This window comes from Fonsecaea pedrosoi (genome assembly GCF_000835455.1).
Source record: "Fonsecaea pedrosoi CBS 271.37 unplaced genomic scaffold supercont1.1, whole genome shotgun sequence".
Classification (NCBI taxonomy): domain Eukaryota; kingdom Fungi; phylum Ascomycota; class Eurotiomycetes; order Chaetothyriales; family Herpotrichiellaceae; genus Fonsecaea; species Fonsecaea pedrosoi.
In genome coordinates, this window is record NW_013550615.1 from 656,885 (window position 1) to 680,808 (window position 23,924).

The window sequence follows — 23,924 nt, forward strand, 5'->3', positions numbered from 1 at the left end:
AGGGAAATGGGATGACTATGCATTATGGCAATCTTTTCTGGACTTTTTATCTTGCGCCCCGGCGAAATTCGCTGGGGCGGGCGGATTATGTACTCGTAGAAAAATGTAGTCGCGACTATGTATTTGGAGGATCTAGACCTAGATCTAGACCTAGACCTAGATCTACACCCAGGTGGCACGACTACTACCACTTCTTTCTGTACGTACGTGCGTGACATGTGTTACCTTTGGTGATGATGGGCGGTGGCGATATAGAAGACAAGAGGTGAGGAGCACACATGGATCATCCTCATGGCTCTACCAGTTTCAACCACCAACTTGCTTCTAGTCCATTGCAACCCAACAGTCTCGCACGCTGCTTGTACTTGTGCTTGTCCTTTGTACCAGGCTAGACAGTGTCGTTGTTGACCTTGCCAATCCCCTCTTCGTGGACGGCCACGGCCCCGACGTTTCCCCGTGCCTGGGCCTTTTCGTCGACGACTTGTTCGATCTTGAGGTGTTCGCCGGCTTCGTCGAGCGTCTCGGCGACCTAGATTTTAGAGAAAAAGTGCGTTAGCCTGGGTTGTCTGTACATTCAACTGGATCCGACCTTTGGCAAAAGAAACACAAAAGACAAGATTAAGGGGAAAGAGTAGTATAGTAGCGCATGAAGAGATCCTGTTCTTACCTTGTCGCCAAAAATGGCCTCGATCTCTTCCAGCGTCTTGTGCCTCGTCTCCGGGTAGAACAGGACAAAGACAATGGAGAAGATGAAGCTCGAACACACAAAGATGAGGAAAAACTTCCACGAGATGGTCTCGATGGCCTCCGGCGTGAATTGCACCAGGATGATGATCAGGACGTGCTGCGTCATGTAGCTGACGGCCACGCCCACGGGGCGCACAGACGTAGGCATGATTTCGGCGGGATACTGCAATTTCATCCCCAGACATTGTCAGTACAGGTCCTAAAACCTAATGCATTTTTGGATGGAATCAAAAAAATAACAAGACTTGGGGGGTTACGAACAGTTGCCAGAAAGGCGTTGGCAGGCCCAGCGTATCCGAGCCCGACGAAAAACATGGCCACAATGATGCCCTTGGCGAGACCGCGGTTGGTGCTTCCGCCGTTTTCGTAGATGGCCCAGGTGATGCAAGTCGTGAGCGTGCCCGCGATGATGAGAATGTACGATGTGATCTGTCCTTTGGGTTAGTAGCTTGACAAGTTTCAATTTCCCCAGGCAAGGAAAACTGACCATGGTTGGTCGTCGTCCCATCCAGTCAAAGCAGAAAGCGGCGTATATCGCAGAGAGGGTGCCAACGGTGCCCCATACACCGGTCAGGATGAGCGACATGACGTTGCTGAATCCAACATTCGTGTAAAGGATAACCTGGTAGTTTTGGATGACGATGACACCGGAAAGCCTGTAGCGGGACAATGTATCAGTACTGCCATGTCTCCATCCGGATCGGGGTCGTAAACTTACATGCACGCAATGGCGTACCAAAACACCAACAAGAATCGCTTGCGGTACGAGGGCTTTTGCCAGATCGCCTTGAGTCCCAGTCGCTCTTCCCTGTCAAGCTCGATCTGGGCCTTGATCTGGTGGAACTCGCGCATGTAAAAGGTGTCGTCGTGCGTGGTGCCATGCATCTTCTTGAGAACCGTCAAGGCCTCGTCGTGGCGGCCCACGTAGACGAGGAAACGGGGAGACTCGGGCATCAAGAAGGAGCAGGCGAACATGAGGGTGCCGGGGATCAGCTGGCAGCCCAGCAGGAGGCGCCAGGAGACGTCGCCTTTGATAAAGTAGAATCCTAGGCCACTGATGTGAAACTCAGCATTCATCCTTCCCGGGTGGCAAAAGAGATAGACTTACACCCATTCCGTAAAACAATAAGCTCCGTTGACACTGACTCTGCGAAATTGTCAGCTCCATAATCTAGCAAGATTGACAGATTCCTCACGCATAAAGCCCGCCAATCCGGCCTCGCATCAGAGGGGGTGCAATTTCGGAACTGTAGGCAGGGCAGACGACGAAGATCAAGCCCGAGGCCATTCCGCCGATGACTCGTCCAGCCACGAAGGTGCCATAGTTGTGGGCACCTGTCTGCAAGGCCGCAGCGAGTATAGAGGCCAGACAGCCGATCTGGATGGTCCGAATGCGGCCGTATTTGTTGGGTAGATACCAATTCGAAGCCATGCCGACAACGGCGCCAGCGTAGTATGCCGATCCCATGGCGCCAATGGTGGTAGAGTTCAAGTTGAAATATTCGAGGAAGGAGGTATAACCCAGGACCGATGTCGTGCAGGCTGTGTCAGGTGTTAATTCGCCGCCGTGTCTGTAGCGTTGAGATATGCAGAGACTCACCAGAATCATAGCCATAAAATACGGCCCCGAAGGTCACGTACAGCACGCAAAGCCAATTGTATCGATTCATGCTGGCCATGTTTGCAACAGCACTCAAGGGCCGACTTGTCAATCAGATTGGACAAGGGAAGAGAGCATACGGTAGTTGAGCTCTGGAGAAGCCCAAGGATGGGGCGCGATTTATGTATATAGAAAATACGAGCCAGGGTAATCATCGGGCTCAGTGCCGATCGCTATTGTCTGCTATGCGACAGTCAATCCTGAGTAGGATTTTCCTGACTACGAAGGGTTCACCAGGGATCAGGAAAGGTTAGCAAACAAGACCTGGGCTTGTTGGCGGGCAAAAGCCAGGGTTTGTGGAGTCCCCACAGAGTATCTCAGTCTTGCCTCGATCAGGACATCCTCGGAAGCATTGTCCAGTCACACGTGGGGAGTTTGTGGGCTTCTCCGCCTGTAATTCCAGGACCAGCAGAGCGGATCTGGTGGAAGTCGGCCGAATGTGGGATCTGGAGTAGCGGGAGAGCTCTAGAATAGCCCAAGATTATGCTGCGGTGTGGCATCTGGTAACCGCATAGCTCTTAGTGTTCAAGGGGACGGGCCAGAGCAGCAGAAATTGCACAACGTTCTTGCAGGCGTGTCGGTTTTGATGATTCACGTTAGTTCTCTGTGCACCTGTTGGCGCAACCTGCACAGTATCAGCAGAAAACACCCAGAAGAGTCCACGTTCCTAGACCCCGGGATGCTTCTCAGGTACCAGGATCTGCAACTGCATTTCTTGCACTAGATACCCTCTGGCAAGCCCGGTAGCGCCCTTGGCGCCCTTGCACTCTTACCTCGTCTAGTCCGGGGGAAGCGCATTTGTTTGACAGCCAAGTGATTGGCCCCCTGGTGTGAAGGCGGCGGTGTGTTCTCCACACCTGTAGCTTTTCAAGTCCCGTTATATATCTTATAAGTCAGGATTTGATGACATGGACCGAGTCATAGAAACGAGTCTCATAATTTTATGGACCGACAGGTGTTTCATCTGCTCCCGGAACAGGCATAACATGACGACTCGTTGGTGGTCCATTGCTTGTACATAAAACTTTCACATTGAGCCTTTTCCCCGTGGGATGTTCCCCGGCTTCTTCACTGCCCTAATATCTCACTCAGAGTTTTTTCTCGGTGGCAATCATCCATCAATCCCGTGGAGAAGTCGAACACTATTAAGATGCCCCGTAACGCTGGGGGGTTGTTGCGGGGTTTGCCCACAGTGTCTCTCGTTCTAGGTCTATGGGGAACTTGGCATGTTTTCTCTGTGGTGGTATTTCTGAGGGAGCTTCACCACGAGCATAAAGGGAATGTCGAGCATAACAACAATTCCTGAAGTCACGTAAGGGATCTCGTGGACGAATGATGGGAGGTGAGATGAGAGGAAAATTACTCGGTAGCTCTCATATACGGTGGCTTGGCACGCCATTCCCGATGAGGCTGTTTATAAACCGATAAACCCTGTTCGCTCACAGCTTCGACTGCCCGTGAGGCCTGATCACGAATCCAACACGGGGAAAGTGGATTCTCACCTCCCCCACAGCTGGACCAGTACCCTCGCTTGTCTTTTGAGGCGTGATGACCACTTCTTCCGGCGTGAGGGCCACTATTGTCCCAATGGTCGGACTATCCCTTCCAGTGTCGTCAGGAGCAATCGTCACTTCCGCACCGACTGCGAGACCATTGCGTCCGTCAAGGTCGCGATGCGGAGGAGCTGGGGTCGCCAGCAGAGGGACTTGGCCCGACAGCGGCGTCTGTTTCAGTTGCTGCAGCACTTGTTCCACACCCTGCGTGTTCTCCTTCTCGAGCTTTGATTCCACACTCGGCAGCCCGTCAACGTATGCTTTGAAGCGCTCGAACCAAGAAAATAACCCGGGATACCGGTCTCTGTTGAACACGGCTCCCATGCCCTCCCCGTCCCCATCACTCGTCCCTCCACCCGTCAGGTTATCGATCCCTTCGCCACGACTGATCTTCTCGCCCCAGTCGAGCTGGTACCACAGTGCCAGATCCGCGACACTTGGCAGGTCGGTTCCGAAGAGCCAGGACTTGGTCTGCTCGCCCGAGAGCAGCGGTTCCAACAAGCTCAACTGCAGATCCAACCCGCTGAGATTCTCGGGAACTTTCCTCGCCAGCTTCTCCGCGTCGAGTTTGTGGCCGATCAGATTCGAGCGGTCGGCTCCAAAGTGCGTACGCCATACACTCGCTGGGATAAGCCCCGTGGTTACGCGGAAAAAGGGACGGTCAGTCCAGTATGAGGCAAAGCCGCGGAGCAGTGGGCGAAAGGAGGCTGCAGAGGATGGGTAGAGGGTGCCGTAGCCGTTTGCGGGGGGGAACTGACTCTCGAGAACTTCGAGGATCAACGAGGTGTCGATGTAGATCTGTCACACATCAAGGTTTGCATTCAGCTTGAACGTGGACTTGCGGCACACAAGGAGTATAGTGCCCAAGAGGCCGGTAGTTATTAACTCGACTCAAGACCGAGCAAAGAGACAAACTTGCTCACCTCGCGCCCAATGGCCAGAACCGGAATTTTCCTGTAGGTCACATTGAAATTATCCTTCAAGATTGGCCGTGGCATCATCGAGGGCACAACAACGAAAGCTGTCCAAGTAAACACCATAGCGTCAGCCCAGGACAAAGACCACGAAACAATCTCGGCTGGTAAAGCCTGCTCTGTGGGTTACGGCTCCGGTCTATTCAACATACTGTATGGTATCTGTTTCAACTTGAGGGCCAGCTTCACCTTTGTGGTGAACGGTGACGCTGGATTGACAGTACGTTAGCTTGACATTTCTTTACTCTAGAGGTAGGAACGGGCTGTATCTCACAGTCATAGCCGAAGAGGACCACAGGGGCCTGGGGTGTTGAGCCGTCTCCGGTTCCCATGATTGTAGCTTTCAGACAGTTCTAGTCAACTAGGAAATTGGTGACCATAAAGAGGGCAAAAGGATGAGAAAGTTCAAACTCAACTCTTCTATTCCGCAACGATTCCGGTTAATCATCAAAGGGCGTGCTGGTACCTGACATGAGTAAACACCTCTTTGCGTACATGTACAAGGTACGCGTCCGCGAATCGTAGCAGGACGAGCTGAAGTCAAAAGTCGGATGAATGGGCGGTTGTTGGTGCTTGCGCCTCGGTTCGGTCAGAACTCGTCATTTGATTTTGACGAGGCTTTCTCAGCCTTGTTCAGCCTCGTGCTCCTATACAAGTTGTATCTTGGTCGCATTGTTCAACAGAGGCACTCGGTACGAAGCATAAGGCTTGACCCGCATGTCGATGCCACTTTGGTACGATGCCCCTCGCCAAAGCTGATTCTCCGTAAAGTACAAATAGTTCCCGGCCACAGAAAAGGTGTCCGTCCAGCCGATCCGCGGATCTCTCACGTACGTCTGGACTGTCCCATTTTGATGGTTGAAAGTGACGTTAGAATCGGTTTCAACACTTCCAGCGTAGACTATACCGTTTGAATCACTGTCCAGTCCGTCACTCACACCCTTCTGGCCGAGGTCCATTACCGATGCCGCGGCAAACAGTTCAGACGATGCCCTCCTGTCTCGTAGCCGAGAAGTAGGCACACTCTACAAATGACGCCCCACAACCACTGAGAAATACAAGACATCGCCGTCGTTGGATAGAGTGATTCCGTCTGCACCAAATGCAACCTTGGAAATAGGCATCCCGCTACCTGCGTTCATATATACAGAGTCGCCCCGAACGTTGACGTAGAAGCCTGGCTCAGCACGGACCTGGGGAATGTTTTCCAGATGAGGCCATGATCCGCCAGTCTATCGATCCACCACGATGATTCCATTCCGCCCTTCGCTAGAAGAATCCGTAATGTAGGCGATACCTTGGCCCGAGGTCGTAAGAGAAGAACGCAAGTCAAATCGAACGTCGTTAGGGTAGGGGTCGGGATAGGCCACCGTCGGCGGGAAAAGAATGGTCTGGAAAACGGTGTTTTTTTTGTCAAGTCAACGCCCACCAGTTTAGGACCGCCAAGGTTAGAGGTGGTCAGTGTGCCGTTGCTGAGGAGGGCTCGGCCAGTGTCCAATATCCACAAATGATCTTTGGGGTCGACAGCCACACTTTGGACAGACATCAGATAGTCCAAAAGACCTTTTGTGGTGGGCGGATATGTTGAATAGTTGACTGCTCCTCCTGGGGGAGAATTGACCTGTGCGCTGGGAAAAGGGATTTCGGTGTTGTTCGAGCCAAGCTCGGCGACCTGGTATCTCGTATTGGTGTAGTCAAGCCCCAAAGGATAGCAGGAAAACATGCGTCCAGAGGCAGAGACAGCTACCCCTAGAGCAGATGTCAGTTGAAGTTAACCTCAGACGAAAAGAGGCAGGTCGCGTACGTGTCGGCCATTCGTCAAAATAGAGGTGCATCAACTCGAGTGGCGGACCCACGCTCACTGGATTGCGAGCAGGGATTTGAGCCGTAACAGCACCCAAGGGCGCATAGAAGAGGACATTTGTGACGTTCAATTTCATTTCGAGAGAATTGTTACCTGGTGAGGAGATTGACCGCCAAAGGCAGCGAGCCAAGAGGTCAGGTGAACGTGGTCGAAACTGCTTGCAGCAAGCTATATAGCTGTCTCCGGATCTGCCAAAGCTTGTCATCTAGTGGGCCTTTGTGCATGGCTGGCAAAATCATAGCGGAAACTGTATCCGCGGTATGATGACCATGGCAAATCCATATGGTACAATTGGTCGACATGAGATCGAGGAGATGGAGTCGAGAATGAGTAAATTCGTGCTTGGTGTATTCCTCGGCCGCAGCTTTCAGCTCATGAGATATGGCGTGTTGCATTGAGTATCAGGTCAACTGATCGACGTCATCGTGACGACCGAGACTTCGGCAAGTGCGACGAGGCTGAAAGATAGCCCTACAGCATTTGTGCGAGTCAATGGTGCTGTGCGTCTGTTCAGAGTAGGCGAAGTCCACAACAGTCAATGGACACTGGTCGCACCGTTGCTTGTCTTTCCCACCAGAGCATTGATAATGCTTCCACAAATCGTTTGTCTGACGCGCTCCAGCTGTCCAACCCCATGTCCAGCATGTCTTCGTGATTGATCTCGATATTGGCCTCCGCGGCGTGTTCGGCCAACAAAGGCTGGCTATCCTGCTGGCCCATCTGATCATTGGAGTTTGCATCGGTGTCATCATCATCATTGTCGTGGTACCTGCCCTCAGCCTCCGCACTGCCGTCTACCCTTGAAATGGCAGCTGTGACAGTTTGAAAGATGGTCGCGGTCAGGCGGTGGAAGTATGCAACCACCGCAACTTCACGGCTCTGCTCCTCCTCGTCTTCACCATATAGCAGCGTCGAGTCTCGTTCGATCTCATGTTCTTCTCCCTCGGCAAACCCTTCACGGCGGTCTCCAGCAGAAGCCCACCAAACGAAAGAGGTGTATGCCATTCGAGACCAAGATGGAGGTTCCACCACTAACTTGTTGGTCGAGTTTGAAGATGAAAGTGAAGAAACAGATGAGGCTTCATCATCAGTAACGGCCGTCTCACTAGGTTCTAGCCTCCGGAGACCACGCATGAGGTTTGCAAACCGACGAAAGTCTCGTTGGGTAGCTTTGATGGAAACTTTGGGGAAAGCCTTGGTCAATTCTGGGCTTGAAACAACGATTCGCGGAAACACTTTTCCTGAGGCAGCCAGTAAGCCCGCCTTAGGCATGAGAACAAGGACATCATAGAGGTCGGGTTTTGAGGTGAGCACATCATCCGTCGTGCAAGCGATGAAACCCTGGTTGCTTCCGGCAGCTCGAGCCTGCTCGAGCTGGGGAATGTCCATAACACCAACAGTGAACAGCGCACGCAAGCGAGCAGTAGGGGGATCGGCTTCGTGCGGCACTAGCGATTTTGAGACAGACGAAAGAATAGACAGGTTATATACTTCCATGCAGTCAGTGTCTGACAACTTGGCAGGGTAATTTCATGCTCACCAAGATTGCAGCAGAATTCAACAGGGGCATCTGTGACGATCAAGATGCGTCTGCGAAGTAGGGCTGCTCGATAAAGTGGAAATATCAAGGGTCCAAACAGCTTGATAGAATCTACCAGTGTCAATGCAGGATGATGAGGCGTCAACGCATGATGTGGCTGGATAAAGGTTGTCGCAGCGGACATTGTCCTTGACTTCTGGTAGCCATTGGGCCGGCGGGTTGGATCATCTTCTCCAGACTCAACGGGCGTTTGTGGCACTGCCTCAGGCCGCAGCTTGTATTTCTCCCAATACTCTTCGAGCGCAGTAACACTCCCCGGGCTGTCGATTTGTGCACTACCCTTGTCAACAGATGCAGCCAGGAGCATTGTACCGCAAGATCCTACCTCGAGAGTTCCACCAGAGACTCCGCATGGCGCCAGATCCGGCCCATGCGACCGTGTTCTAATGGTACCAGTGCACCAACCGCCAACATCCGGGTAGCGCGGTCTGCTTGCTCATCTGCCTTGTTGATGAAGGCGGAAAGTCCAGCATAATCATCGTGGATAAAGTATCTTCCCAACTATTCAGTAATTTTGACCAGCTCTTGAGTATATCACTCACACCAGATCCTGTTCGACATTGTGCAGACCGGACGGTAGGGACTTGAACTCGACAACACCCTCGACGGGGACTGTAGTGGCTGGTCAGTGCGGGCGCTAGAAACAAATTGAACGGGGAGGTTTACCGTCGTCAACAGATCTATGCCATCCTAGAGTGTATCTGCAAGATTGTTAGCATGCGCCAAAGACTTGAGAGGGCGCATAGCCATACCCTTTGCGATGGTCAAAGTTGACCAAGAAGAGGGCCAAGATGGGAGGAGTCGGAGGTTCATTCGACGTGTCAATCCTCAAGGAGTTCGAGGCATGGTCCGCCATTCATGAAGGCGCTCTTGCATAACGACAACAGAAATGCTCGTGCTTCTGAACATCGGTGGGTATATGGGGTAGGGGGGGATGGGTCACAATTGAAGGTTGTACAGGTAAATCGCCAATGCCAGTAGCGTGGCTTCAAAATCAAATGTCAAATGACGTGGGTTTGAGACAAATCAAATGACAGGGCCTTGCACTCCACCACTCCAGACAACGCTTCGTCTACCATGTAAATTGGATTCGTCCAACACAGAACTCGATTTCAACGACGTGAGACGTTGAATGGTCCAGTACAACTAAGCGAAAGAGCATTTTCGCCGCCACGGTGAGTAGAAGACCGGCCTAAAAAGCGAACTCCAGTGCGACGCTAGCCACTTGCTGCAACAAACACTTCATGCCTTGCTATATTACTCTACCAGGGACACTACCATCCTCCATGATCAACGAAACCAAAGGCTGTGACTGAATGATTGTTTCTACACCATCCTGTGCTGTCCCCTTTTCGTCATATGTGTGGAATGAAATCCGTCCATTGTACGTTGAGGTATGCTGTCCCTGGCACGTTTCTCAACTCTGCAAACGCCTCTGCAATTAGATAGAATCGGGCCACCCCATATATGATCGCCAATGGCGTTATCGTTGCAAACTCCCAGGGCACCGGCAATTGCTCGGACTTTCTCTTCATTGTGGCCGATCGTCGAGCTAGACGAATCTTGTGTTCTGCCAACGCTTTTCGGTTGAAGACGAACAGATATATCGTCCTCCAACGGCCCAGGCGTGTCCAGGACGCCGCGGTCTCAAAGATCCAGAATGCGGCAGTAATACCGAAGAGGAGAAGCGAGCAGATATGCCAGAGCAGGCGCTCTATGCGGCTTGGAAATTCAAAGCTCCAGCCAGCCACGTGAATGGCAGTGAAAAGCAACGTAGCAAAGCATAGAAAGTATTCTTGTATACCATATGGGTTGGTCGGAAACCTGTCGTTGGGAATCCGTTGGATCGGCCTCTCTGGAGGAATGACTGGCATCTTCATGAAAGGTTGCACATTGACGGAATACCCAGGGCCATTTTCATCAATAAAATCCAGCGGCGTCAAGCTCCAGTCGCGGTTGAGCGTGATCTCGGCAAGGGAGTGGGACGAATGGATGTGGATGGGCGTCTGGACATCTGCTGGTTTGTGAAGCCAGAAACAAGATGTCATGAGCGAGCAGACAACAATCGCAAGCGCGTTGAGCTCCAAGGTTGTGATCGCCAGACCTTGAATAGCACGAGCGATGCATTGGATGATCAGATAGGAAATTTGAAATGCGGTAACAACTTTGGTAAATGTGTCTTGCTTAGACTTGTCCCAAATTTCTTTGCGGGTAATGGCGGGATATTCGACAAATTTATTGACAACAAGCCAGTGGAGCTGAGTTGCGTTGATTGGGAAAGGTTCGCCATCGCGGGCGTGAAACACGAAGCCTCCCATATCGGCAAAGAACGCCTGCCGCATGTGCCAGTCCTTGTAATTGTACGCGTTGAAGGACACAACAGATTGTTTCGCTCGGCTCCATTGACCCGCAGCATATGTGAGAGGGAACTCAGGGCCCAGAATACCAAGGGCCATCCATAACAGACGGCGGCGGAAACGAGTGGAGAAGCTGTCCTTGGGAGCAGGCACATTGAGACACAACATGCTATACGTGCTGATAAATATCGTCACAATCGATGTCCAGAGAATATCAAAGGTGCCTCGATAGTCGGGCTGGTTCACCCAGTGTCTGATTCTCGTCGATGACGAGAATGTGCTTTGCAAATTGGCGTCTGGAGCACAAGTAGAAGGATCTGGTCCTGTCGCGTTCGATTTGGTTTCTTGACTCTGGCATATAATGGGAAATAGTGATAGGCCCAAGAGAAGTTGAATCTGCCATTTTCTCGCCCTCCGAGTCCCATGGTATCTCGCGGTGGGAACAATGCTGCGCATGAGTGGCCGTGGGGAGTCGTTGAAGATTCGCTCGATGCTGATACTCAGTACTTGTACCAGGATCCAATGCTCGATGCTGCTTCACAGCTGTTGGGTGGTGGGTGGGGAGACAATGGAAAAGACTTAGTGCTTGCGCTTCCATCTTAAAAGACGAGGAGACTGGGTGAAGCGCCGTCCAGCGTCGACTGCTGCCGCTATCTTTGACCCAAAGCTGAGACAGACCGTTCGTTTTTTAGAACGTGCATAGCTGCAGTATCGACCAGGATTGAAGTCCGGCCCCTGAGGAATAATTCATTCAAGTTAGTCCAAAAAAGTATTATGCTGCACCAAGTTCATGCTGACAGCCCACCCGCGATATCAGTCGTGGATGGTGGATTCTACACAGAATCTTCAACGTCGAGTCAAGCGCGTCGTCAACACCCTGACGATTAGCGACGGTTCGGGACGTGCCATTCTTCGTCAGGAATTCGAGTCCCAGCCCACAACCTACAGTGAAAGCCTAGACATGAGACGCTCCCCGGTCCATGGTGGAGATTGATGTTTCAGGAGCCGAATGCTATGTATACTCGTATGACTCTGTAGGTCCAGGCATTGTAGTTGCGCCGGTTTTGGGGCCTTTTTGCTAAGCGCCTGGCTGGTGGTATCTGGAGTGGTGAAGGACGAATCGAAACACGAGATGGGGGATTCGCGCGTACTTATCAGCGGTCGAAACAAACCTCTTACAGGGAGTGGTGGTGGACTGAACACTCCATATCTTGTCATTTCTCTCCGTCTGTTGTAGTGCGAGAAGTTTATGGCCGCCATTGCGCAGCAGCAACAAATTTCCCTCCCAAGTTCCCGAGTTGTTGTTGTGCAGCTGCGGTGATGACATTTTTCTCGGCGATCCTTCGACCTCTCCTCATCGGTGTCACAGCCAGCGTCGGCATCTACCTCGCCTTCTTGAGTCTCCTCACCATCCCTTCGCTTCAGGATCATGCTATCTACCTGCACCGTGTGACGCTGACCTGGTTCCAAGATGTCAACGTACCCGAGCATTGGGGTTTTCTCCGGAACCAGGTCACCCCCTTCCTCCTCCAAACGCCAGACGGCGAAACACTACATGCGTGGCACGTCCTGCCTCTCGAGACATATCGAAAAAATGAAAAGGCGCTGAGAGAAGAGCCGACAGGGTTGTGCCACAATATCAAAGAGAGATTGGGGTTCAAACTACTAAGAGATGATCCGACTGCTAGGGTGGTCATATATCTACATGGAGCAGCTGGAACACTGGGATCAGGCTGGCGACCTCAGAGCTATCGTGCGCTCTCTGCCGCTGCGCCCAATGTTCACATCCTCGCCATTGACTACCGCGGGTTCGGCTCGAGCACTGGGTGGCCGTCAGAAGCTGGTCTTCTAACCGACGCACTTACATTGACAGATTTCGCGATGAAAACTGCTGGCATCCCGCCCGAGCGAATCGTCGTTTTCGGACAGTCGCTAGGCACGGCAGTTAGCGTATCTCTCACCCACTACCTAGCCTTTCAATCACCTCCGACCCTTTTTGCGGGAATCGTGCTCGTAGCGCCATTTGCAAACGTCGAACTTTTGACCCAGACGTATAGCATTGCCGGCACTATCCCTCTTCTTGCGCCTGTCGCACGTTGGCCGCGAGCTCTGGCCTGGCTGAACAGTTTCATCGCTACCAAATGGCCGTCAAAGGATAAACTCGCTGAATTTATCCGTCTGTTAGAGACGACGAAGCTTTCAGAGCGGAAGACGAGCTACGACATTACCATCATCCACGCACAAGACGACTATGACGTCCCGTGGACTCACTCAGACGTTGTGTTTTGGCATGCTGTCAACGCAATCAGACCGCCCGGAACGAGCCTGAGTTTTGAGGAATTGGAGGCGGAAAAGGCCAGGCGGAAAGCTGAGCTTGGAGCTGGCGGATGGGAGGTCTTGTGGAGAGGCGAAGCTGGAGTGCTGCGAGAACAGATTGTGAAGCACGGCCTTCATGATCGGATCATGAGCTATCCAGTCGTGAGTCTCGCCGTTGCACGGGCATTCCACAGCCAGGATCTGGAATAGATGGCCACACACACATATGAACCATGCTCCTAGTTCTCACCGAACTCGAGGGTTTCTTCCGATGTGCTAGGCTCTCGACTGGCAGCGAATGAGATGGGATTGGATTCGCCACACCTTGAACCAGTGCGAGTATACGAGTATGCCATCGTGCGAACATGCTTCATTGGAATCATTACTAAACACGACATCTTCGCCGTCCAGCTACCCTCGGCGTTCGCCACTCCGCCACGCTATTCTATTTACTGATCTCTTTTTGTCCTCGACTAATCAGTCCACAGTAGATCATTCCATACCTGATCTGGTCGTTGCTCAGCTTCGTTTCTTCGTCATATGGTTCTGTACATACATCCAAACAACCTATCCGCTTCTCGCTTCCCACTAGAGGGATAGATCAACCTGTCGTAAAAACCCCGATGATTCAGCCAACCTCTAGGTTTGCATCGCGCATGGTGGGCGCTGGGCTGTTGACAATGTCTTACAAACCCATCTACCATTGTCTGGGCACTACTGCATCTGGTCTAGTTCTATCCTGATTGTGACTGAGCCTTTCGATTCTTGTGCCTCGGGGTGAATATTGAGAGAGAATGTCATCAAACTCTGCGCTAGTTTTGTGGACGACGACGCACGCTGTCATGCTCGTTGTCAAGAATTTGTCTTTGTCTGCGGGATGGGGTCGTTGGTCTTTGTCAGCCTACCATTCGGCTGAAGGAGAAGGGATATGTTGGAGGGAGAGATATCGATCAGGCAGGAAGCTGAGCTTGAGGAGGTATGTATATAACAGGAGACCCAGGTCTAATCAGGTCAATCAACGCAGGCAGGGAGAGAGAGTTTTCACAACCACGCTCCAGCAAAGCCAGCAAGTTATATCCTCTCGAGAAGCCATCACTACCAAACAATCAACATGGCCCAGACATTCGTCATGCGAGGAGTTGAAGGCAAGGTGAAAAAGACCCAAGCGGAAGTTCCCGAGCTCAAACCCAACGAGGTGCTGGTCAAGATCACCCACAGCGGTCTCTGTGGTACTGACTTGTTCTTTATCGACCCGGGTTGTGCTCTGGGTCACGAAGGGGTCGGGATTGTCGAGAAGGTGGGCGATGCGGTGACGGCTCACAAGGTCGGTGATCGAGTGGGCGGAGGATATCTGAGAAGTGTATGTCCCGTTTCCATCCAGTCTTGAACAATACCCATGTTACAAGGAAACTCCTGCCTTGATGCTCTCTTCCTACTCTGGGCCCTTGAAGACTCTTTCATCCACTTGAACGATGACCTAATCAAAGCCTCCTCTCTCTCTCTCTCTCTGTGTGTATCTAGAGCTGCGGCCAATGCAAATACTGTCTCACGGGTCACGACACGCTGTGCTACCAGCGCGACATCTTCGGCTTCGCCAGCTTCAACAACGGCACTTTCGCAACCTACTACGTCGCCACCGAGGGGTATGTCTACGCGATTCCCGAGTCGATGCCCTCGGAGATCGCGGCGCCGCTCCAGTGCGCCGGCGCCACCGTCTACTCGGCGCTCAAGACGTACTATCGTCCGGGCATGCGGGTCGGGGTTCTTGGGATCGGCGGCCTGGGACACCTGGCGATCCAGTTCGCGGCGAAGCTGGGCGCGGTGACGACCGTCTTCAGCACGAGTCCTGACAAGGAGGACGAGGCGCGCGGGTTCGGCGCGTCAGAGTTTGTGGTGCTCGGGCACGAGGCGGAGGGGTTGAAGGAGCCGGTGGATTTGTTGCTCATCACTTCGCACAAGGCGCCGGATTGGTCTACGTAAGCACCTCCTCCCCTTTTCCTGACATCACACCTTGCCGTCAGGAAAGATATCCTTTGGCCTTGATGGACCACTCATGGCTACGGCTGTACTTGGCTGACCCTGGAGAAACCACAAATAGGTTCATGAGTGAAAAGGTCGTGGCTCGGGGAGCCTCGATCGTTGTCCTCGGCGCGATTGGCATGAGTCTGGAGTTTCCGTGAGTTTTCTTTCTCCCTCTATATTCTTTCTATGCTTCAATATCCTGCCGCTCTCCTTCCCATGCCTCTGCCATCTCCATCTTCACCTCCTTCTCCATCTCCTTCATTGTTATTCTGACCATGGACCAAGATTCCTTCCATACTTCTTCAACTGCTACAACCTGGTGACCAACCTGGTCGCCTCGCGCGCCACGCACGCCGAAATGCTCGCCTTTGCAGCCCACCACGACGTCAAGCCACTAATTGAGCAGTTCGCCATGGACGAAGCCGGCGTGGCCGAAGCTGTGACGAGGTTGCAGAGTGGGAAGGTCCGGTATCGGGCTGTTTTGAAGGCGTAGTCCGGGAGGAGAGGTTAAGCAACAAAAAGATATCACAAAAGAGCCGGCGATCGCCATTCTTGTCCAAAGATCCCACCCAGTATAGTATTAGTACCACCCTTCCTCAAAACCCATGTCCTGTTCTGCTCTTCCCACTTGCCCATCGGCCTTTGCCATTTGGCATTTCATTATAATAGAATAATAGAGTAATACAACACGTACAGAGTTCTCCGAGCGCCTCGCTTCGCTTCAAAGAGGGGAATATGAATCGAGAAAACTAACATCTAGGAGGTAGGGAGGATGAGGGAGAGGGAGTAGGAAAAAGGCTGTGTTGTCAACAGATGTGATCCTCCTCTTATTCCCATCTCCATACCTAACTCCCGCTGACAAGAACAAAAAGAGTAAGATTATAATTCAAGACGGGGACCGGGATGTATGAAAAAGTCCTCCTCCGTCATCAACTCAGGAGGCTTAGCCACCAAGCTCAGCCAAGCCTGGAGAGTATTCACTCTGTGTCTCTCTCTTATCACGTCGACGGACACTCCGGATTATCGCTCGGACACTCGTACGCCCCACAGCTGGTGCTGCCGCACGTCCCCTCGATGAAGACGCCGCTGTCCCACCCGGGTGCCGGCGACGCGACGACCTCGCTCGAGTACAGGAACTGGCGGCACTCGCTTGTGCCGGCGTTGTAGGTGAAGGCGGTGCAGAAGCCGTTGTCGTCGCACTCACGCAGGCACGACTCGTAGTCCGGCTGTATGAGGATGTCCCAGTTCGGGTTCGAGTCGAGCGCTGTCAGCTGTTGGCCGCAGGAGACGGTCCATTGGCAGCCGCCGCAGCCGGGGCCGGGGACGATGGCAGAGGCGGTGGGGCAGGCTGTGAATCCTGTGGTAGTCGTTGTGGTGGTGGTAGTGGTCGTGGTTGTGGTGGTTGTGGTGGTTGTGGTTGGCGAGGTAGTAGTCGTTGTAGTAGTGGTAGAAGGTGTGGTAGTAGTAGTTGTTGTTGATGTAGTAGTGGTGGTAGTACTAGTTGTAGTTGTGGTAGATGTAGTGCTTGTAGCCAGCGTCGCCGTGGTGGTAGGGGAAGCCGTTGTAGTTGTCGATGTGGTACTGGCGGTGGTAGTAGAGACAGTCGTCGGTGTAGCCGTTGGAGTCTTAGTCTTCCACGTGGGCTGAACCGTAACCTAAAAGCAATGGTTACGATACATCCCAAAAACAAGCATGAATCCATCGTCTCTACCTACCGTGATAGTTTTGGGCACCTCAATGCATGAACACGCAGTCTCCTGCTCATGTGATGGCAACCGCTCGAGCTGCTCCAGCAGCGAGTTAATCGGGTTCGGTCGTCCCCACGAACGCTTGGGAAACCAGCCGTGACCATGGCCAGACGACGCTGTTACGGTCACGGTCACTGCTGGCTCGGGAAAACGGCCGGCACAGAACTGTTCAGCTGGGCCATACCCTGCCAAATCAGCATATTGCGCATATATGCCCACCTCGCAGACCCAATCCGACCCAAACCAACCGGCCAAGGCTGGGTTGGAGAGTCCAAGGGCAGCGAAACCGATAAGCTGGCACCGCATGCTGGAGGCTCGAAGAGGAATGTCGAGAAGCTGTCGTTAGCGGCGAATGTAATAAAGTCGTCCACCTCTCATACAGATGTGTGAGGTTCTGCGGAGGTCAGATATAGCAGTCGACACGATAGAAACAGGGGATCAAAGTAGGGCCTGGAACCCCCTTTACTCTTTGCCTGGCTCGTACTCGTTACAAGGTGCTCAGCCATAGTGATGGTCGCACTGACTATATGGCCAGAGAACCAGACGAGGGTACGCCATGGAGTATGTCCCCCAGAAACACCAGTTGGCTCGCCCTCTTTACTTACCCAAACGGGTAGGGAGGCCTGAACGTGGCTTGCACCAGTGCCTGTTTTGGAAGCAATGATTGACTTGACGCATACAGTCTAGACTGAATTGGAGCTGGTCAGGGGGCCAAAGACACCAGATGCATCGTCAAATCTCGCATCGGCAGATTCCAGCTGTTCGATCCGAGTGTCTCGCAGCGAAGAGGTAAACCCAGTCCTGCTCTGATCCGTCGATGGATTCCAACGCAATTTTGTCTTAGTCACGTATTCGTGGTTTTGACGTCCTGTTCCAGAACATGTCGTCCGAGTAGGAGCCTCTTACCATGACTGCCGTCTGTATTCTCTCAATCTTGACATTGGTGAGGTGGCACGAAAAGGAGTGTAATATGGGATGCACACTGCCACCACCAGCATTGTACTTGATAGACTCAATTTCATCGTAGTCCCCGAAAGCTTCGTGTATCTTGTATCAATCAAGCCGTGGCGTCTAACTACATAACCAGAGAATTGTTAGCGAGCGCTTCGTCGTGCAAAAGTCCGATGTAAAAGAGCTCCTTGTAATTCCTTGTGTCATTTGCATATTCCTCATTCTCCCAGAAAGGGCCTGATCTTTGCAATTTCGTAGTGGCTTGGTCTGGAGCATTGAAGCTCATCCGACTCTTGTTGTCAAGTCACCTGTGAGCTGTCCTGTTCCTTGAGACACCGACTGCCTTTGGCCCTCTTGAAGATATATGAGATTCCACCACCTCCTATCATGTCCTGGTCAAGGGTTGCCACCTGCTCGAGACAGACATCATCAATTGCAGCCAACACTTGTGTCCTCAGCTTCTGATCTCCGTCTTCCTGGGCCAGGATTGAAGTGTCCACATGCCTGTATTGCATCAGTTGATGTTTCTCTGCCTCAAGTTCAGTCACCATGGATGGCCTCTCTGCGCTCGACGTGTTTGCTGACGACAGGGCTTTTGATATTCCAGCGGAGCCTTCGAGCTCCTCATCGCCGTATCCGTCTTCGTCGTTCCCATCTAAAGACGGATCCTGTTGCACGCCGTCATTTTCGTCCTGGCCTGTTCCCTCCTGTCCCGCACCCTCACAACCACAGTCGATCAGGTCATGGGTTCGTGAACCGCTGCCCTCGTCCAAGCGAAAAAGGTCTTTCAACTCTTCTTGACTAAAACTTGACGTGCCACCCTGAGCCTTAGTCTTCGGCTCATTGAAAGCGGACGACCCCAGATGTGACCCGCCTTGCATGATGCTGTCCGCCAATGCTCGCTTGACCACCTGCCGCTGCCAGATGCGCTCTTCCAAGCCACCCTTGATCAGAAACCTGTAAATCTTACAGTGTCTCTTCTGCCCCTGTCGGTAGATGCGGGCCACTGCCTGATCGTCCGTCGCAGGGTTCCAGTCCACATCAAAGAGAACTAGACGGCTTGCCCCTATCAGATTGAGCCCGACTCCCCCTGCCTTAGCACTCAGAAGAAACATGAAGCACTGTGGCGCTGTTGAGCGGTTGAACTTGTCCACGAGAGCCTGTCTCTTCTTAGCTGCGACTGAACCATCAAGACGGAGAAAAGACAAATTGGAGTTTGCTGCCAGCTGCTGGATCAAGTTGAGCGTCGAGGTGTAGTTGGAAATGACCACGACCTTTTCATCGGTATTGGTGCGAATTTGCTGCAGGAGTTGATCGAGGAGACGGATCTTGCAAGACACTGAGTTCTGATACAGTCTGGACAACCCATCGGGAAGCATTTCGTTCAACGTGACAAGCGACGACGAGGGAGTTGATTCATCATTGCCATAGTTGGGATCCATCAATGCCGGGCTGTTGCAGAGTTTCTTCAAAATAGTGATCAGCTGAAATGCCGTCTCCTGGCTGCGCAATGCACTTTTGAACATAGGTGAACGGATAACGCTCCGATATATCTTTGCCTGTGCTGGTGTCGGTTTGCAGAACAGCACATATTCCGTCTTCGGGGGTAAGAAATCTGCTAGAATGTCTGCCGTCCTGCGTAGTATAAACGCCGACGTCGTACGAGTCAATTCCTCACTTGCATCTTGACCACGCTCAATGTCCGCCGGCAACGCATCCGGTTGACGACTCCTCATAATGGGTTTCTCAAAGTCCCGGATGAAACCCTTTTGGGATCCCAGACACCCGTCGTTCACAAAGTTGACCATGGAAAAGAACTCGCCCAAGTCGTTCTGTATTGGAGTCCCCGACAGAATGATTCTCCGCTTCGTATTCAACGACTCAATAGCTTGGGCGGCTTTGTTCTTCATGGTCTTGAGACGATGACCCTCGTCACAGACAACAATGTCAATGGGTGGTCCTTTGGCAAGATCATCGGCTACTATCCTCAATCTTTCATAGCCAATGATCATCACCTGGTAGACTTTCCCATCAAAGTTGTTCAGACGAGTCTGTTGATCTTCAAACTCAAGCACCCCAAGCCTGTCGGACCCGAGCCATTTCTGGAACTCTCGTTTCCAATTCCGTATGAGGGTTACCGGGCAGACAATGAGAGCCTTTCTTATTACGGGCGGTTCTCGGAAGATTGGATTTTGCCGCAGCAATGTCCACAAGAGAGCGATTGTGGTCAGAGTCTTGCCGAGTCCCATGTCGTCTGCCAGGATGCATCCTTGACCATCAGGATTACGCAGCCCCATGACGCACTCATAGAGGAACTTCACTCCTTCTTGCTGATGTGGTCGCAACTTCTTGCCAATTAGGGGGTCTAACACCACGTCCACAATTTGTCTCCCCCCAGGTAGACCTTTGGGCCTCCTGAAGACAATTGCTCCATCCGTATTGGGATCGTGCCGTGGTCTCGGCGATTCACCTGAGCCTTGTGGGATTATCCTCGACTCCTTCAGTGGTTGTTTGAACCCGCTGGCACGACTGAGGGGTGGAGGACGTTGGTTCTGGACCTGAGCCTTCTCTTTCTGTATTTGAGCTTTCATTTGACTCTGTATGCTTAACTTTGCCTGCGGAACCTCAGAGGGTTTCGTTGGCAGAGACGGCGGTGCGGCCTTGTGTTCGACGTCCGTAGGCTTGGGCTTGGAGCCGATCGCTTGGAGGTAGACATTCTTGCTGATTTGCGAATCGAGCTCGACTTCCTTTCCACTAATGGTCAGGTTCAAGCCGGGCTGTAGGGGTAAAGCGATGGCAGTGCGGCCAATGATCCTTCCCGATTTTGCATAGAGTGTTGCGTGGCCATCCTTTACGGCGAGGACCCCATCATCCGTCCAAGTCTTGTTCTTCTTGTTCGTGGGGATACGCCTGGAATAGTCATGAGTGAACGGTGTCTGCGAAGTCTATAGATCACATACCAGAGAATCGAGAAATAGCTCTCGGGGCCTTCTGATTCAATGCCATTCAGCTCCAGAGCAGGACTTGGAGGGTTGGAGATCAACTTGAGGGGTGGTCTTGCGCCCTCATCGGATGATGTCTTCGCTGCTTCAGTACGAATGTCGGAGGTGAGCTTTCTTCGCTTGGCTGGTGGTATCCCCTGGTCGAGAGCTTCGCTGTCAGCGGGTTTGCGGATAGTGAGAGGCTTGAAAGGCTTAGAAAACATCGTTGTCACCCTGTGTATAGTGGCACTGTCAAAAAAAGTCCACCAAGCCACAAGAAGAGATATACGGCACGCGTATCGTGTCCTACGCGTGTTCACGCGCGTCCACGTGAATGATGACGTCGATGTCTCAAGCTAGCAAGTCTACACGGAACTTTATCTGGAGCTTAAATTCGAGCTTAATCATGTTCGCCCTTGCGAGGGGAGAGAGATCAAAGTTTAGCACCTCGATAGGCATGGAAAATAAAACAGTTCGTGTCATCTTTGATCAACATTGCTTATCGTGTATCTATGTTGCGTTAAACATGGGTAGCCTCATTATAGAATTATGGAAGAAGTGAAAATGCGAAATCAGAGTCGACCACCCATTCCTCCTTCCTCGCTCCATCCCCTAAGGAAACACCTTGCTGCCGACGTTAAAAGTCAATGAAAAGGACAAAAGGAAAATGGTCGGTTGTGACGGTCGTCTAGATCGGGGTGCTGCTTGATGCGCCGGTGCTGCTGGTAGTGCTTGTTGCGTCCCCGTTCGAGGTCGTGGAGGTCATTGAGGTTGTCGAGGTCATCTCCGAGGTTGTTGAGGTCGTCTCCGAGGTCGTGGAGGTCGTGGAGCTGGTCGAGCTGGTCGAGCTAGTCGAGCTTGACGATTCGGTAGTAGACATTGTAGAGGATGATGATGTGCTGGTAGGTTCTACTGGATCAATCAAGCTCGACGAAGTAGTAGTCATTGTCGAAGTGGTGGTCGGCGTCTCAGAAGTAGTAGTCATGTCAGAAGTTGTGGTCGTCATCTCAGAAGTAGTAGTCATTGATGAAGTCGTGGTCGTCATCTCAGAAGTAGTCGTAGATGTGCTGTCAGCCGATGTGGTCGAGGTTGTGGGTTCAATAGGGCCAATCAAAGAGCTACTTGTCATAGAGCTTGTGCTGCTAGAAGATGTGCTGAAAGGCGGGATATCATCAAAACTCGTGGTTGTGCTCATTGTGGATGTCGAGCTCGTGCTGCTGGAACTCGTGGTTGTAGGTTCGACGGGGCCAATAACTGAGCTACTCGTCATAGAGCTAGTGCTGGTAGAAGACGTGGTGAAAGTCGGGATATCATCAAAGCTCGTGGTCGTGCTCATCGTGGATGTCGAGCTGCTTGTAGTCGTGGACAGAGTCGACGTGCTCGAGCTGCTTGATGAAGTGGAGAAGGGATCCACCGCAGATGAGGCGGAGCTAGACGAAGTAGAGGTGGAGCTGGTTGTGCTCGACTCACTCATAGAAGACGTGCTTGACTCACTGGTCGTCGAGGTAGAGGACGAAGAGGTCGTGGAACTAGACGAAGTGGACATGGAGGTTGAGGATGAGGATGATGAGGTGGAAGTGTCATCCACCACTGAAGAGGCGGTGGTGGTGGTAGTCATAGTCGAGGAAGTAGAGCTGGAGGATGTAGTGCTGGACATACTGCTGGTGGTTGAAGTCGTGCCAGGGTTGATGCTTGTGTCGGTGAGCCTAACAGGGAAACAGTCATTAGGGAGAATAAAATCCCAATAAGCGAAGACCGTGGCGTTGGTGAAGACGCAGAATTGGGCGGTTCCGAAGTCAATGTCACCGGAGATGGCGTTGATTTCCCATCCGGAATAGACTGCTGGAGCATAGGTGCCATCAGTGCTGGACTTGCGAAGTGGTTCCGTCATTGTGTCGCTGTCAAAGCCCATGAAGCCAGACTGCCCACTGAACCCGAGGATCTGGTTTTGATCATCGTACACCAAAGCCCAGGCGTCGTCCATGTCAGTGACAGCAATAGCAACAGTGCCCGCGAAGCCAAGGTAGCTTGTAAGTGTTTGGCGCCTCATCTTCGACCCGAGACCCCCATTGAGAGACACCAAGAAGCTTCCGTCACCCATTACCCGGTCAGGAGGTGTATCTGGAGTGACCGTCGCAGAGGTCGTCGCAGAGGTTGTGGTAGAGCTCGTAGTCATCGATGATGTCGTCGAATCCGTAGTGCTGGTGCTAGAAGAGTCCGATGTCGTTGATGTTGACATTGAAGTGGACGACGAAGAGGTGGTAGTGCTGTCTCCAATTGGTCCAACCGCTGATGATAGCGAAGAGCTGGTGGTCGACGATGTCATAGGTGTAGAAGAAGTCGTGCTCGAGCTGTAGGTGAGGGCTGGGGACGACGTTTTTGTGGTCGAGATTGGATTCAAGGTAGGCGATACTGTGACTGTAACAGTGTGGACACCTCCATTGCCACCTTGGCCGGGCTGGAGAAAACCAGGGAGCCACCCGTTCCAGCTTGGCGTTTCCTGAGGGCCGACTTGATAACCACCGCCTTGAGAGCCGCCCTGCTGAGAGCCGCCCTGATAGCCACCTCCTTGTGAGCCTCCGTGTTGAGAACCACCTTGGGAGCCACCTTGGGAGCCGCCTTGCTGAGAGCCGCCTTGCTGAGAGCCGCCTTGCTGCGAACCACCTTGGGAGCCACCATGTTGGGAGCCGCCTTGCTGAGAACCGCCTTGAGATCCACCCTGAGGCCCAACTTGATAGTAGCTACCGCCCTGAGAGCCACCTTGCTCAGAGCCACCGTGTTGAGAGCCACCTTGAGGCCCGACCTGATAGCTACCGCCCTGAGATCCGCCTTGAGAGCCACCGTGTTGAGATCCGCCTTGCTCAGAGCCGCCTTGAGAGCCACCGTGTTGAGAACCGCCTTGCTCAGAGCCGCCTTGAGAACCACCGTGAGGCCCGAATTGCGGGGGACCGCGCCAGCCGCCCAGTCGTCCTGGCCCATGTGACCCGTGACGGCCTCCAAACCCGCCGAACCAACCTTTGGCAGCCGGTTTGGTAGGTTCGCTCACAGCCTCCCAGGCTTGACTGGCCCCATCACAGGGACCGAAGCCGGTAGGGTACGCGCAGAAGGCGATGGTCCGAGTAGATGTCACCCTGACCGTCACATCGGGAGT

The 23,924-nt window shown here is 52.6% G+C and overlaps 11 protein-coding genes across 11 annotated transcripts in view; 2 read left to right on the top strand and 9 right to left on the bottom strand.

Moving 5' to 3' along the window:
* Nucleotides 1-388: 388 nt before the first annotated feature.
* Nucleotides 389-2,426, bottom strand: Z517_00222 (uncharacterized protein; the record flags this gene model as incomplete). Its single annotated transcript, XM_013433188.1, has 8 exons — nt 389-529; nt 668-910; nt 1,009-1,176; nt 1,235-1,403; nt 1,466-1,801; nt 1,856-1,894; nt 1,944-2,289; nt 2,348-2,426. 8 exons carry the CDS (start codon nt 2,424-2,426, stop codon nt 389-391), a joined length of 1,521 nt encoding a protein of 506 aa, XP_013288642.1.
* A 1,420-nt stretch (nt 2,427-3,846) lies between these two features.
* On the bottom strand, nt 3,847-5,266 carry Z517_00223 (uncharacterized protein; the record flags this gene model as incomplete). The annotated part of the gene is made up of 4 exons (XM_013433189.1): nt 3,847-4,758; nt 4,884-4,981; nt 5,087-5,143; nt 5,209-5,266. 4 exons carry the CDS (start codon nt 5,264-5,266, stop codon nt 3,847-3,849), a joined length of 1,125 nt encoding a protein of 374 aa, XP_013288643.1.
* A 315-nt stretch (nt 5,267-5,581) lies between these two features.
* Z517_00224 (uncharacterized protein) lies at nt 5,582-6,874 on the bottom strand (the record flags this gene model as incomplete). The annotated part of the gene is made up of 4 exons (XM_013433190.1): nt 5,582-5,930; nt 5,994-6,166; nt 6,364-6,683; nt 6,739-6,874. The coding sequence occupies 4 exons, from the start codon at nt 6,872-6,874 to the stop codon at nt 5,582-5,584; spliced, it is 978 nt and encodes a 325-aa protein (XP_013288644.1).
* Nucleotides 6,875-7,308: 434 nt separating this feature from the next.
* Z517_00225 (uncharacterized protein) lies at nt 7,309-9,254 on the bottom strand (the record flags this gene model as incomplete). The annotated part of the gene is made up of 6 exons (XM_013433191.1): nt 7,309-8,288; nt 8,339-8,673; nt 8,724-8,891; nt 8,941-9,010; nt 9,065-9,099; nt 9,151-9,254. 6 exons carry the CDS (start codon nt 9,252-9,254, stop codon nt 7,309-7,311), a joined length of 1,692 nt encoding a protein of 563 aa, XP_013288645.1.
* A 499-nt stretch (nt 9,255-9,753) lies between these two features.
* Nucleotides 9,754-11,211, bottom strand: Z517_00226 (uncharacterized protein; the record flags this gene model as incomplete). The annotated part of the gene is made up of 1 exon (XM_013433192.1): nt 9,754-11,211. The coding sequence occupies one exon, from the start codon at nt 11,209-11,211 to the stop codon at nt 9,754-9,756; it is 1,458 nt and encodes a 485-aa protein (XP_013288646.1).
* Nucleotides 11,212-12,075: 864 nt separating this feature from the next.
* On the top strand, nt 12,076-13,281 carry Z517_00227 (uncharacterized protein; the record flags this gene model as incomplete). Its single annotated transcript, XM_013433193.1, has 1 exon — nt 12,076-13,281. The coding sequence occupies one exon, from the start codon at nt 12,076-12,078 to the stop codon at nt 13,279-13,281; it is 1,206 nt and encodes a 401-aa protein (XP_013288647.1).
* Nucleotides 13,282-14,182: 901 nt separating this feature from the next.
* Z517_00228 (uncharacterized protein) lies at nt 14,183-15,586 on the top strand (the record flags this gene model as incomplete). The annotated part of the gene is made up of 4 exons (XM_013433194.1): nt 14,183-14,431; nt 14,593-15,047; nt 15,170-15,247; nt 15,379-15,586. The coding sequence occupies 4 exons, from the start codon at nt 14,183-14,185 to the stop codon at nt 15,584-15,586; spliced, it is 990 nt and encodes a 329-aa protein (XP_013288648.1).
* Nucleotides 15,587-16,091: 505 nt separating this feature from the next.
* Z517_00229 (uncharacterized protein) lies at nt 16,092-17,147 on the bottom strand (the record flags this gene model as incomplete). The annotated part of the gene is made up of 2 exons (XM_013433195.1): nt 16,092-16,748; nt 16,809-17,147. 2 exons carry the CDS (start codon nt 17,145-17,147, stop codon nt 16,092-16,094), a joined length of 996 nt encoding a protein of 331 aa, XP_013288649.1.
* Nucleotides 17,148-18,091: 944 nt separating this feature from the next.
* Z517_00230 (uncharacterized protein) lies at nt 18,092-20,997 on the bottom strand (the record flags this gene model as incomplete). The annotated part of the gene is made up of 2 exons (XM_013433196.1): nt 18,092-20,702; nt 20,753-20,997. 2 exons carry the CDS (start codon nt 20,995-20,997, stop codon nt 18,092-18,094), a joined length of 2,856 nt encoding a protein of 951 aa, XP_013288650.1.
* Nucleotides 20,998-21,461: 464 nt separating this feature from the next.
* Z517_00231 (uncharacterized protein) lies at nt 21,462-22,949 on the bottom strand (the record flags this gene model as incomplete). Its single annotated transcript, XM_013433197.1, has 1 exon — nt 21,462-22,949. The coding sequence occupies one exon, from the start codon at nt 22,947-22,949 to the stop codon at nt 21,462-21,464; it is 1,488 nt and encodes a 495-aa protein (XP_013288651.1).
* A 221-nt stretch (nt 22,950-23,170) lies between these two features.
* Z517_00232 (uncharacterized protein) overlaps nt 23,171-23,924 on the bottom strand; it is a gene marked incomplete at both ends in the record, with an annotated part of 1,206 nt that continues 452 nt past the window's right edge. Inside the window, one exon of the mRNA XM_013433198.1 lies at nt 23,171-23,788. Coding sequence (XP_013288652.1) covers nt 23,171-23,788 — 618 coding nt within the window. The remainder of the gene's footprint in view (nt 23,789-23,924) is intronic.